The 14,146-nt window shown below is 35.7% G+C and overlaps 1 protein-coding gene across 3 annotated transcripts in view; it reads right to left on the bottom strand.

Moving 5' to 3' along the window:
• ABCA6 (ATP binding cassette subfamily A member 6) overlaps positions 1-14,146 on the bottom strand; it is a 60,961-nt gene that overhangs the window by 43,273 nt on the left and 3,542 nt on the right. For all 3 annotated transcript variants that reach the window (XM_007185574.3, XM_057536458.1, XM_057536459.1), the window contains 7 exons: positions 13,265-13,426; positions 11,970-12,073; positions 11,356-11,582; positions 7,363-7,504; positions 6,396-6,581; positions 3,187-3,334; positions 1,661-1,829 (listed from right to left, as the gene is read on the bottom strand). In XM_007185574.3, coding sequence (XP_007185636.2) covers positions 1,661-1,829; positions 3,187-3,334; positions 6,396-6,581; positions 7,363-7,504; positions 11,356-11,582; positions 11,970-12,073; positions 13,265-13,426 — 1,138 coding nt within the window. The remainder of the gene's footprint in view (positions 1-1,660; positions 1,830-3,186; positions 3,335-6,395; positions 6,582-7,362; positions 7,505-11,355; positions 11,583-11,969; positions 12,074-13,264; positions 13,427-14,146) is intronic.

The following is a 14,146-nucleotide window of genomic DNA, read 5'->3' as shown; positions in this document are numbered from 1 at the left end:
CACTTGTCTAGCAGAGGGGAAGGGCAATGATTTTCCTAAGAAAAGGTCTCTGTGAAGAAAGACGCGGTAAGACTTGTGGATTGGGAAGGTCAATTGCAGGCCGTCTTGCAGCCCCAGAACCTGCTTCAGCAGTGACTGAAGATGCAGCATTGGTCACGGAAGAGCAATCCTGTGGGGCACCGAAGCCGACTTTGCTGCTTTGGTGTGGATCTGGGGTGAGCAGCCGCACAACGGAGCCAAAAGCTTGAGTGAACAGGCTTTGGATCAGATGACTTTCCCTTCCTGCCCCAGACCTCCATGTTAGCGAAGAATCCAGCAAACAGACAGGATGTCCGGAATCAACACCACACAGATTGGTCAGGGTTGCGGGGTAAGGGTGAGGACATTTTGCTTTGCTCTCCTTCACAGAAGTCAAAGAACAAGCATTTTTTGATCTATGTAAACTAACCTTAAGGCTCTCTTAGGAGACTGAATCTGAAAGTTATTGTCATTTGAATAGTAATATAATTTTATATTTAGTGTTCTCTACTGGTAGAGAGGGACTGATGACACTGCGTCTGGGGAGACTGTCCCTCACTTGGCTCTCCTCTTGGATGGATGCTTTCCATCAAGCCCGGATTGGGAGGGGCTGTAGCCCCGCAGAACACTTAACAAACAATAGGCTCAGAATTAGAAGGATGAAGCTTAGATACATAGGTTCAACCACGCTCCTAGAAACACTTCACTTCCCAGCTATAGTCCCTTTTCTTCATCTTCCTTTGCCTCCGGACATCTCCTCAGTAGCTAGAGCTTGCGAGTATAGACTCTGGAGCCTGACTGGATTCCAACCTCAGCTCCTCTGTTAGGTTGACAGAGTGTGTGACATTGGGCAAGAGTCAACCTCTCAGTACTTCACTTCTCTCATCTGTAAAATGGGCAAAATAGAAGTGCCTGCCTTATAAGCTTTTTGTGAGAATTAAATGCATGTCCAGTACATAGTAAGCACTATGTGAATATCTGCTAAATAAATGCTTAATGTTTAAAACGTTCTCATTCTTTAACTTCAGTGCACATTAGGAAGATCTACAGGGCTCTTTAAAATCCACAGATACTTGGGTTCAAGCCCACTGTCCCTGAATTAGAATCCCTGGAGGTAGGGTCTGACAGCAGAGATACGTGAAAAGCTCCTCATATAAGTCTGTTACAAACAACCCTATAAAGTAGATGTTACTCTTGTTTCATAAAGGACACAGAGACTCAGAGAAACTAACTCATTTCTACAAGATTCCACATCAAATGAGAGGGGAGCGGGGTATTAAGATCTAAGAAATGTTGATTCCAAATTTCTTACTTCTTCCATTAGACCATATAAGCCAGACAAAACTATGAAGGAAGGGATTCAGAGAAAGAAAAGAGCAGCAATAAAACAGAGGTGGGGGACAAGAGACAGAAACAGGGAGGAGACAAGACGGAGGGTGAAGTGGTAATAGGGAACTATGTTCAATATCCTGGGATAAACCAAAACGGAAGGGAACGTGAAAAAGAGGGTATATATACGTAGAAGTGAATCACTTTGCTGTACAGCAGAAATTAACACAACATTGTAAATTAACTAGATTTCAATAAAATTTTTGAAAAATTCATTCACCTTGTGCCCGTATATTAGTGTATGTGTGATTACCTGATGGCTTCTTTTCCTTGGAATTCTGGAGCTACTGGTTCAAAATAATCATCAGAGGGGAACTCAGGATCTACTTCTTTCTGAATGACCTTACTATCAGTCCTTTGGTGTTGGAAACAAGATGATGAGTTCAGGAAAAATAATGGAGAGTAACGGTGCTCATTTCCATCTAATTAATCAAGAGGCAATAAAATGTTTGTTCAGTAACATGAAAACAATGAGCAAGGAAGCCTTATTCAGAACAGTATAGAATGTCTTGGAGGTTTAAGCATCATAAAGAAATTCTTTGCTTTCTAACTTCCTGTTATTGAGAAGAAAGCTTGAGAGCGAAGAAAACAATGAAAATTAAAATTATTACAAAAGTTAAACAATATAATAGAACTTTTGATGAAGTATAAATGAAAGGTTTGAATAAAATGTGTTCTAAAAGGTGTTTAGAATAATGATTAAATCAAACATTGGCCGGGAAAAGTCTTAAAATGGCACATAAAAATAATTTTAAATATGTTTGTGAACTTAAGAAATCACTTGACCCAACAATATGATTGAACATAATACGGAAATCTATATGGTATATGAATAAAAAGTACGTGGGGAAATTAATTTGTTCAGGATGAATATATGGTCATGCTCTAGATTTTAAAAAATGAAATAGTATTTATTATTAAGCGTTTTCAGATATTAACCAGAAGTGATAAAAAGACAGAAATACATACAAATAAATACATAGGAACGTATACGACAAACTTAAATACAGTCAAAGTGGAAGGAACATAAAAAATAAGATATATAAGTAAGATTTTGCAAGGAAAAAGCATTCTGATTCTAGTGTATGTGCCGGAATTCTAGGCTTATGTGAAATTTTTCGTTGTTTTCAAGATAAAGAAAATCTAACTGGGTAATATACTTCTGTAAATATGAGCAATATATGGAAAGTTTAAAGAATAATGATGAAATCATCCTCTGTAATTTTCATTTGTTATCTCCTTAAATGATGCACAAATGGCCCTCCCATAAACAGAGGGGAGTGAGGAAAACACTGATTATTTTCCACCTTAGGTCCTGTCCAGCTGCACTTAGTTTACAATCTACCCTTCTTCTTGTAAGAGGAACAAATACTTACTAAGAAGCAATTTCACTGTACAATGGCCCTACGCTAACCAAAACCATCTTAAGAACTAATTTATTTCCACTCGTTCTGATACAAATCCTAAATATCATTCTTTGAAAACACTTTCAGGGATCCTTGAAAAGAGTAACATTATTTAACCCTATATAATTATAATATGCATTAAAATTATCACTACTGTATAGCACTATATTACATTCAGAAGAATAATTATTTTTATATAACAGTTCCTTCAGACCATTAAAACTAAGAAGTAGAAAGAAAGAACTCATTCAGCCTGTGATGGGAAATATTTGTCATTCTTCATTTCTTAAGATATATTTATATAACCTTAACAAAAAAATCTTCAATGTGCTCAATATCTGAGGATGTCAGAGAAAAACCCATTGTTACTTACAGGGCAAGATTTTGTCAAAGTATAACGCCAACACCAAGTACAAAAGAGCATCAAAAGCCAATATGGAAAAAGTTGCTATCATTACATATGAGTCCCCTGAAGTGTCAGGAAAAATTACACCATTCATATTATAATCCAGGTGGATAATCTAAGATTCAAACAGAATAATAATAAATATTTAAATTAAATAAAAATAATTCAGTGTAGCAGCAAGAATTATCATTTTATTAAGTAGCTTTTTCAAGAAGCCCTCATAATGAAGCTATTAGTGAAACTATTTCTATTTTACAGTAATCAAAGGAATATTAGAAGGAAATACCGATTTTTAAAAATACAGTGTTTTAGTAACAGGAATTTAATTTATAATACCTTTGTTTTTTTCATAAAGTCATCACAGTATTGCAAACTATCTACTCCATGCAACAAAGAAATATAAATTTTAGAAAGAATATGAAGAATTCTTTGAAGTTTCTGATTAGGATGATGATAAGAGAACTATCTCTTTTTCTAGTTATTACTATAAATAAAGATTTGTATTTATAATTTTGCCATGTAATAATAGTACCATGTTCTAGGCACTGTTCTACGTGCTTTTTATATTATCCCATTTAATCTTCATTATAATCATATAAGATAGGACTTATTACTTCTCATCTGCATTTTACATATGATGAAACTGAGGCACAGAGAAGTTGGGTAGATTAGCCAGATGAGGTCAAAATCACATAGTGAAGAGTGATAAAGCTGGACTCAGAATACAGGAAGTCCAGCTCCCAAGCCCAGTTCCTCACCCTAGATACTCTACAACTTCTCAGTTTATGTTAAGATTGTTAACATTTCATGACAAAATTGAGTTTATTCTAGGAATGCAAGGGTGGATCAACATTTGAAGATCAATCAATGTAATTCAAAATAAAACAGACTGAAGCAGAAATAATGTAATTAATCTAATAACGGCAGAAAAAGCAACTGACAAAATTCAGTGTCCACTTATAATAAAGTCTCTTTACAAACTAAGAAGATAGGAGGTCTTCTTTGTGCTCGAAGATCAATCAATGTAATTCAAAATAAAACAGACTGAAGCAGAAATAATGTAATTAATCTAATAACGGCAGAAAAAGCAACTGACAAAATTCAGTGTCCACTTATAATAAAGTCTCTTTACAAACTAAGAAGATAGGAGGTCTTCTTTAATTTGGTGAATTCAATGTAGGAAGACCAACACCAAAAACCATGCTTAATTGTGAAATGTTGAAATCTTTTTTTCCCCCTGCATTTCTATTCAATGTTGTATATACTAAAGGTCCCAACCTGTGCAGTAAGGCAAGAAAAATAAATAAATGGCATAAGGACAAAATAAACCATCATTATTTGTAGACATCATGATTATACATAAGGAAATCCCAAGATAAAACCCAGAAAAATACTAGATTTAACAAAAGAACTACGTTATAAAGCAGAAACTAACACACCATTGTAAAGCAATTATACTCCAATAAAGATGTTTAAAAAAAAAAAAGAATATAGCAATGATAGTGGACACAACACCAATGTACAGAAATCAATTGCATCTCTCTACATTAGCAACAAACATTTAAAAGTAAGAATTTAAACACAGACGCTATCTATAATGGCATCAGAAGTATCAAAAAACAACCTTAGGAATAAATCAAGCAAAAATGTGCAAGAATCTATACAGAAAACTGAAACAGTTACTAAGGAGAAATGAATGTGAAGATAAAATGTGTTCATGACCAAAAACTAGTGTCAGTTTCCCCAAAGTGATTGAAAAATTCAACTGCACCAAAATCCCAACAGCTTTGAGCACATCTACTGTGTGTATGTGTGTGTGTGTGTATATATGTATATATAAAACTTGTTAATTCTAAAATTTTCATCATTTCTAAGAACCTAGAATAGAAGACACTCTCTTGAAAAAGAAAATAAGATTTTCTTTTAAAAAGAAAAGAAAGTAAAATTGTTACCACCAGATATCAAGACATATTATAAGGCAAAACAACTGAGACAATGTGGTATCAGTGCAAGGACAGACAGATGGGTCAGGACATGATTGGTTCAGTTGTGACAAAGGAAATACTGCAATTCACGCAACTTCATCAATAATCAGGAAAATGCAAATTAACACCACAATGATATATCATTACTTATCCGCCAGAATGGCTAAAATTTCAAAGACTAACAATACCAAATGTTGGTGAAGATTTGGAGCAAATGAAACTCTGAAACACTGTTGGTGCAAAAGTAAAGAACTGCAATCACTTTGGAAAAATATTTGATAGTAACTATGAAGATTAAGAGATTCATACTCTAGCGCTAGATATACATACACTGTTCAACTCCCATATACCAAACAGAATTGAATACCCATATTTACTAAGAAATATGTGTAAGAATTTATTGGCAAGTTATTAATAACAGTCAGAAGCTGGAAAATATTTTTGTCCATCAAAAGAAAATCGTATATTCACACAATAGAATACTATAAAAACCATACTACAGCTACACGCAAATTGTATATGACATGTAAAAACCTAATGTTGAGTGAAAAAAAGGCAGATCTTCAAAAATCACTTTGTACAATATCACCTATATAAAGTTAAAAATAGGCAAAACTAAAAAAATTGTATTTAGGAACACATACTTAGATGATAATGAAAAACAAGGTGGTGATTATCATAAACCTTCTACCATTTAGGAGGAAGGAGTGTTTAGAAATGCTTCTGGGGTTTTGTCCACATTCTATTTCTTGATCAAGTTCATGAGTACTTTGACTCACTTAAATTATTTATTAAACTGTAAATTTATGTCTTGAAAGTTTTTCATATTTGAGGTTTCAAAAAGAGGCTTAAACAACAATTCTTAACAAACTAGCAGAATGCTTTCATTATGTGATAAGAGAAGAAAGGTCAATATTTACATATAGGAAAAAACGCTAGAAGAAAGTACTTCAAAGTGAAAATACATCTGAGAAAGGAAAATCTGGAAGAATTATCTGAAAGAATTTTTTCTTCAAGTTTCCTTGCGAGATGACAATTTTTCTGCAATGTAATAATAACATTTTCAAATTTAGCTTTAGAGTAGAATTGTTTAGAATAAAAGCTCTTAACCTGAAAGTATTGATTATGAAGATCATGAAGTGTCTAGTTCTTTTGAAAATTCAATAATAAACCAATTAACTATGATCTCACCTGGTTAATTCCAGCAGTGAAGGCAAAGGGGCTACAAATACTGAAAATCCATTCCAAAGGTGACGGAAGTTGTCTATAAAATGCAGTGAATCCCACACCCCCCCAAAAGAGAGTGAGGACAAACACAAGCAAACTGGTGAGGATAGTTTTCTTTAACAGCACAGTCATCAGGAATGCCAAAGCTATCTGAAAGAGAGAGAAGGCATTGCATAGACTGACAGTCATTGCATAGACTGGTAGCACCTTAAAATAAGGATCTTCATATCGTAACATAAGTATTTATCACGGAGACAGCGATGAACAATATTAAGGTATAATTATGCTCAGTCCGTCTCTCAACCTCTTTGTAAAGAGAATCCTTATTTGCCCTACTCAAACGCTGGGTTTTTGTTGCCAAGGAAAGAGCGGGGAAAGCTGCAGGAAGAGCTGAGGAAAGGTTAGAAATGCAGACTTGGAAAGACAGACAGAAACTAAATTAATATATTAACAAAGAGCGTCTACATACGCTCTGCAGAAAACACCCTGGAGGGTGGGAGAAATTAGAGGCTCTTGTTCAGAGAAGGAAGAGGGGGTTACATGGGAAGTCAGAGCAGGGTGAACAGGGCAAAGAGGTGTGAAAAACTACCACATGATGGGGAACCACTGGGAAAAAAGATGGGTCCAGCCGTTAAGAGCATCCTTATTAATCATCTAGAAAAGTCCTAGATAGTTTTACAGTCAAAATAATTTTTAGATGCATAATTTCATTAATTCAGACCTTGATGCAAAAAATAGGTCCAATTTTATTTAGGTTACATCATTTTCTCATACTCATAAAGACTTTCTCAAGCAAACACACACACACACACATGCACACACATGCACACACATGAAAGAAGCTGCTATAGTTGCCTGCTGAGACATTAATTTTTGCTATATATAACTAAGACCTAAAGCAGAGAAAATGGTAATAAATGTATGAACTTACCAAAGATAAGCCATATAAGAAAAAGAGGGTAAATATAACCATGAAGCCCGTCATGATGATAATTTGGGTAGATATTATGATAATTGTAATGATTATAGAAGTAATGAAGATGAAACCAGCATAGATTAAACCCCAGGAGAGCCTAAATAAAGACAAATATTATTTCAGTTGTTTTAACTTTATTATGAAATATTTAAAACATACAAAAATATCTAAAGAATAATACAATGATTACCATGGTACCTGCCACCTAGATTAATAACTAGAATATTGCTAATATTACAATGGCTGTGCTGGTGTCATGGCTAGGTATCAGCTCTGTATTCAAGTATTATATAAATAATGTGAACATGCATAAACAGTATCATCTTGTCTGTATTCTCCTGCAACTTGCCTTTATCCACAACATGTACAATATTACACACTGCAGTATAACATTTCATTGTATAAATATATCTCAGTGTTCTCCTGCCCATGGACATTTAGGTTGTTTCCAATTTTTATTTCTAATGCAATGTTGCTAAAAATATTCTTGTATTTGCCTTTTTGGGGAAAGTACACAAAATAATTTCTTTAAGGTGAAATTGCTGAAATAAAGGAGATTAGCATTTTTGTACCTTCAGCTTTATTATATATTACCAAAGTGTTCTAATTATAAAATTGGAAGGAAACTTAACAACTTCTGATCAATCAAGTAACCATGGATGTACTGGGGGCAGATGATCACTTGACCATTCTTGACGACCTCAGCCAGCAGCACCTCTACCCTCCCTAGCTGCAGAAAATTGAAATTTCATAACTGTACTAAGCCCATTCCAGTCTTGCTATTCCTATTCATGACTGCTTTATTTAAACCAATATAGCTTACGGTACACCCTTAAGTGTTCACACTGTTTTGCTTTAAATGTGCTAGTGTTCACATTTTTATGAAGTGGTTATTAGAAATAGCAGTCAATCTAAGAGGCCTACAGGGTGTTTTAGTCCAAGCTTCTCATTTTACAGATGAGTAAACTGCAGTTTGTATTCCTAGTTAATGGGCATACTCAAGGTCAACAACGTAAATCAATAACAAAGCTAAGATAGCAACTGTAGGCTTTCGTTCAGCCCAGAGCTCTTTCTTCTACATAAAATTGCCTAATAATAATTCAACTGCTGGAAAACACAGCAAAAGTATTAAACCAGGAACTTGCATTAATATGTTCCAATAGAACATGTTTAATTATTGCTTATTTGACTTCTTTTTAAAATTTCATGTCATTACAATGATTCAGACTGTGTTAGAACATCGGCGTTCTTGGAAAAGCACGCCGCAGTCTGCAGAATTCACTTTCTGAGTAAAGAAGGGAACTGCCATAGGTAGGAACTGAAAAACCATAGGGTAAGGGAACTACAAATGAAGGAAGTTAAAACATTACCTAGAAAAAGGAACTTATTGCAGAGAGTTGAGGGGATGTTAATAAATCTATGAAAATCTTCAGGATAAAACAATTTCAGATATCACATTTATAGAATAAATACTGACTACATTTCACATTTATGGCATTAGTAAAAAACAAAACGAAACAAAACCGGGGGTGGTGTGCTGCAAAACTTATTTCCAGTAGACACTCTGTACTTAATAAGAACGTTTCAGAATTTTTTTCCTTCTTAGTTTTAAGGACATATATTCATTTTGCTAAATTTTAGGTTACATGCATACTAAGAAGCATTTATCCTGAGAAGGAATCCACATCTAAATAACCAGTACTTTCTGATTTTAACCTAGAGTTGGCTTGTGCCTACCTGTTCTAAGGTGGCTGCGGGGATGCTGTCCCACAGGACAAGCCCTGGGCTGAAAGAGGGTCATTTTTCCATCGTTCCGCTCTCTCTTCCCTCCTAACAAACGCCAACCATTCCTTTGTATTCCCCAAGCTTCCACCGCAAAATCACTCCTCTCCTCTCTTTTTTTATTTCAAGACCCAGTTTCCTCTTTTCCTATTTCACAGTTCAGTTATATTAGAATTAAAACTCTCTCTGTTAATAAAATATACTTCATAGAAATTTTTAAATTTCCTAGACCTTAATTTTATTTCAGGGAACATGTATCTCGCAAAGGATTGTTCAATAAATAGTCCCTCATCCATTCCAGATAGTACCACATCCATAAAGAGTATTTTCTTGATATGGGGAGTATACAAGAAATATCTCCCAGGATTCAACATTGGAAAATGCTAGGTTTCTTTTAGGGTAAAGCAAACAGATTATTTTTCTTTTTTTCTTTTCCTAGACAGTATGAATTTTGTGACTGATGGTATTGCAGAATTCTCTGCCTTGGCCTCTTAGAAGCTTAGAACTTGTATGATTTGCATATTTATCTGTTAATATTACCTATTTATTATTTTGCTAAATCTTTGTTTCTACTCATCATTTATTTTTATTATAATACAAATACATGCATAGATATATACATACATGATAAATATGTTGAAATACATGTTTTAAAATCACTTTAAATCATTTGTAAAATGGAGCAAGATATGATATAAATATATCAATATATGAAGCAAATGCTCTTATTAAGTGCTTCTTATATGCCAGCCTATGTGCTGGGCACCTTTATAGGTTATCTCAACTCCAACATATGGTATTTAGTTGCTCCAAAAAATATATCCCAAGTTACCCAATCTCGGAACAGAGGCTTGCCATTATAGGATCATACTTTCTTCAACAAGAGGAAGTGTAGAGAAATCAAGTGATAACTATGGGTAGACCAAGCAGGAGAGTTGACATTAGGGCACTGGGCACATGAAAATATGTTCCACATCACTAATTATTAGAGAAATGCAAATGAAAACTACAATGAGGTATCACCTCACACTAGTCAGAATGGCCATCACCAAACAATCTACAAACAATAAATGCTGGAGAGGGTGTGGAGACAAGGGAACCCTCTTGCACTGTTGGTGGGAATGTAAATTGATACAGCCACTATGGAGAACAGTATGGAGGTTCCTTAAAAAACTAAAAATAGAGTTGCCATATGATCCCGCAATCCCACTCCTGGGCATATATCCAGAGAAAATCATAATTCAAAAAGACACATGCACCCCAATGTTCACAGTAGCACTAGTTACAATAGCCAGGTCATGGAAGCAACCTAAATGTCCATCGACAGAGGAATGGATAAAGAAGATGTGGTACGTAGGTACAATGGAATATTACTCAGCCATAAAAAAGAATGAAATAATGCCATTTGCAGCAACATGGATGGACCTAGAGACTGTCATACTGAGTGAAGTAAGTCAGAAAGAGAAAGACAAATATCATATGATATTGCTTATATGTGGAATCTAGAAAAATGGTACAAATGAACTTATTTATAAAACAGAAATAAAGTCACAGACGTAGAAAACAAACTTATGGTTACCAGGGGGAAAAGCAGGGGCGGGGGGGTATAACCTGTGAGACTGGGATTGACATACACACACTACTATATATAAAATAGGTAACTCATAAGGACCTACTGTAGAGTGCAGGGAACTCTACTCAGTACTCTGTAATGACCTATATGGGAAGAGAATCTAAAAAAGAGTGGATACCCGTATCTGTATAACTGATTCACTTTGTTGCACACCTGAAACTAACACAGCACTGTAAATCAACTACACTCCAATAAAAATTTTTTAAAAAATTAGGGCTCCTGGGTTTGAGTCCCTGCACACAACATCCATTTGACAATGGGCAGCTCTTTGTCATTCTCTGTGATCTTACTGGTACCTCTGTCACAGCATTGGCTTAACATGCTTATGGCCCGGAAAAAGTGCCGGGCAAATTATAATCACGATCTTGCAGAGCAAAACTTAACAAAGACTAAACGGAAAAGTCGGAACAACGCCAACAGCAAAGTAGGCAATGTGTCAAGTTGAAATCATTGTGTTCTGGAACAGTAACACATTTTCACTGCTTCCGAATTTCTCTGTTTACTCATTTGCACTACTTGAGTCAGTCACTCACCAGAACGCTGAATCTTGTAGACCCATCATTTTCATCAAATCCTTATACTTTTTTCTCTCTTTTGTAACATTGAGTGATAAAAAATATATAAATGGGGAGAAGTAAAGCAAGCAGTAAAAAATGAACATCTCATTTTGAAGGTTCTCTTTAAAAATAAAGGGTAATGTCTTCATATTTATAGCAGTAACTGACATCAACTCCTCCATCACATAGTGATTCGTCGTGATCTAAAGAAGGGTTCAAATGAACAAAATTGTTACTTAAAGTATAGAAACTGGTGAAATCTGAATAAGCTATGGGGATTGTACCAATGTACATTTCCTGGTTTTAATACTGTTCTGTGGTTATGCAAGATGTTACTTTCAGGAGACACTAGATGAACGGCACATGGGCCTCCTTGTACATTGTTGTTGAAATTTCCTGCCATTCTATAACTAGTTGAAAATTTAAGGTTAAGAAAAAAAGTAATGTGCTCCTTTGCCTAAAATTCAATTTCACCATTTGGATGCCTGCTTCATTATATAAATACATGAAAACGTGAGTAGACACCATCTTTGATCAAAACCTTGATGCCTCTGGAATAAATTCACATTAGTTATTAGAACTCTTCTTACTTGTATAATAGCAGCATTAATGGCAGTTTGTAAAGTCACGAATCCTCTACTCCAGTATTTAGCCAGTGAACAGGAAAACTCATTATCTGCACCCCAACAATGAGCTATAAGCACAAAGAAAAAAGCAGAACCAACATTATGGGATGAAGGCAATTGGAAAATAAGAAACAAGAATCCAAGAGAGAACGATCTAGAGGAGACTTCACCACATAGATAAAAGGAGCAAATGAAGTGTCTAATGTGGCAATTTGATTCATGGAAAACATGGTATGCACAGAAAGTCTTAGAAAATAAAAAGAAGATGAAAGCAAACACTCTGCTTGAACCATCCTGGACTCCTTGCTGTGCCTCAGAACGCCAAATGCACAGCAGTACTAGAACTTCTTTTGTGTTCAAAGGCTCTCCCTCCAGACAGATCCATGGCTCACTCCTTCCCTCCATCCTGATCTCTTTTCAAAAGTTAACTCCTCACAGAGGTCTTTCCTGGCCGCCACAATTTTAAAAAATCTCCATTCTGGTCTAAGCCATCATCAGCCCACTAGTATGTTTCACTGCATTCTCTGCAATCCGTTCTCTGGGCTAAATCCAGAGCACTCCCTTAGGCTTGGAAACCTAACCATGTCTCTGCCCTGATTAAAGTACCTCGATGGCTCTCCATTGCCTTAGGTTTTCAAGACGGCACAGGGTCTAGCCCTCGAGTAACTTCGGCCTCCTTCTCCCATCCCATTCCTTTTTGCATGCTCTGTCCAGCTGTACAGGACTGCTGCTCTCCCATACCAACTAACAGAGGCTCTCTCCCACCCCTGGGCCCCCGCAGCTTCCTCTTCTATCTGGAGTGCAATATCCTCCACACCCCACACATGCCATTTCCTCTGGTGTTCCTGTAACCGTCACTTCTCCAGGCAGAACTTCTCTAGTCGCACAGCTTCTTAGGAACCCCTGGTCTAAGTCCCCCAAGCACCTTTTCTTGCACTGGTCATTAATTGTTCACTGGCTGCCTTTCCTGCTAACCTGGACGCTCAACTGAGTCTGGGACCTATCAGTTTTGGTCACCTGTGCATCCTTTCCAACATGCACTTGGGAATTCACTATGTATCTGTTGGATGACTCAATGGTTTTTTGAAAGCCTTCCTCGAGGGGGAAGATATGATTGACTTTGGAATAAGCTCAGCAATAAAATGTGTTTTGTGTATTTTCTCTTGTGCCATCAAAAGAATCTTTGTTGCCCATCCCATCCTACTCCATGTGTTAAAAACATGAAAAATGCCATAGTGATATTTTATATGGAAAGTCACCTGTGAAAAGATCTTCCTTCAAAATCGGAATATAATATCCCTGATAAAATTTTAACTTATAAGAAAAAGTGTCATTAAAGATGACTCCCACGGTGTATGGGAAATTGTCTAGAAGTATTTTATCCATATATTTTTGATCTGGTGCCCCGATGACTCTTCTTCCTGTGAATTGCATGATGAAAAATAGACACAGAGGATTGTTAGAGTTTCACCAAAATAGACTGTGATATCCAACTTTGTCATCACATATTTCCATTGGAATTAACTAAAATCATTTTCCCTTTAAATTAAACTTATCCCAAAAGGCAAAAAGGGAAATTTTTTGTTGTTTTAGATTCTAGAATCAGGAGACATGCATGAGAATTAAATGTTTTCTTTTAATAATGACAGGTATTAGAGCAAGTTTTAGGTATATAAAACTATTTTGCCAAGGTAGTATGCATAAGGGAATTGGGATACAGAAACAGAGGTAACCGTAGCAGTTATTATGTGGTCAGAGGACTCCAGGTTTTAGATTTACTAAAGCAAAGGCACTTCATATGGTCTTTGCCTTATGCAGGAACCAAGGCCACAAAGTGACTCTATTTGTAACAGCCAGCAATTGTACCTGCTGGAAATCGAGGACTAAAGAGTAGCTCACCAGACTGCACCCAACTTGCCCATGAGTGAAACGCACATTCTGCTTATATCAGTTACACAGAAACCTCATTTAGAATGAAGACCTTTAAAGATGCTTACAAATTATACCATATGCAGACAGAGTATCTTTAGATTATCCATCCTTAATCTTCATAGTTCTGAAATTAGTGTATAATAACCATGACCTAATTTCTTTTATTTATTTGTTTTTTCCTCAATTATAAATCTTAATCATTATATTTC

The sequence above is a fragment of the Balaenoptera acutorostrata genome, chromosome 20 (assembly GCF_949987535.1).
Source record: "Balaenoptera acutorostrata chromosome 20, mBalAcu1.1, whole genome shotgun sequence".
In the NCBI taxonomy this organism is placed as follows: domain Eukaryota; kingdom Metazoa; phylum Chordata; class Mammalia; order Artiodactyla; family Balaenopteridae; genus Balaenoptera; species Balaenoptera acutorostrata.
Note: the sequence above shows the minus strand (reverse complement) of the source record. Positions and strands in the feature narration are given on the sequence as shown.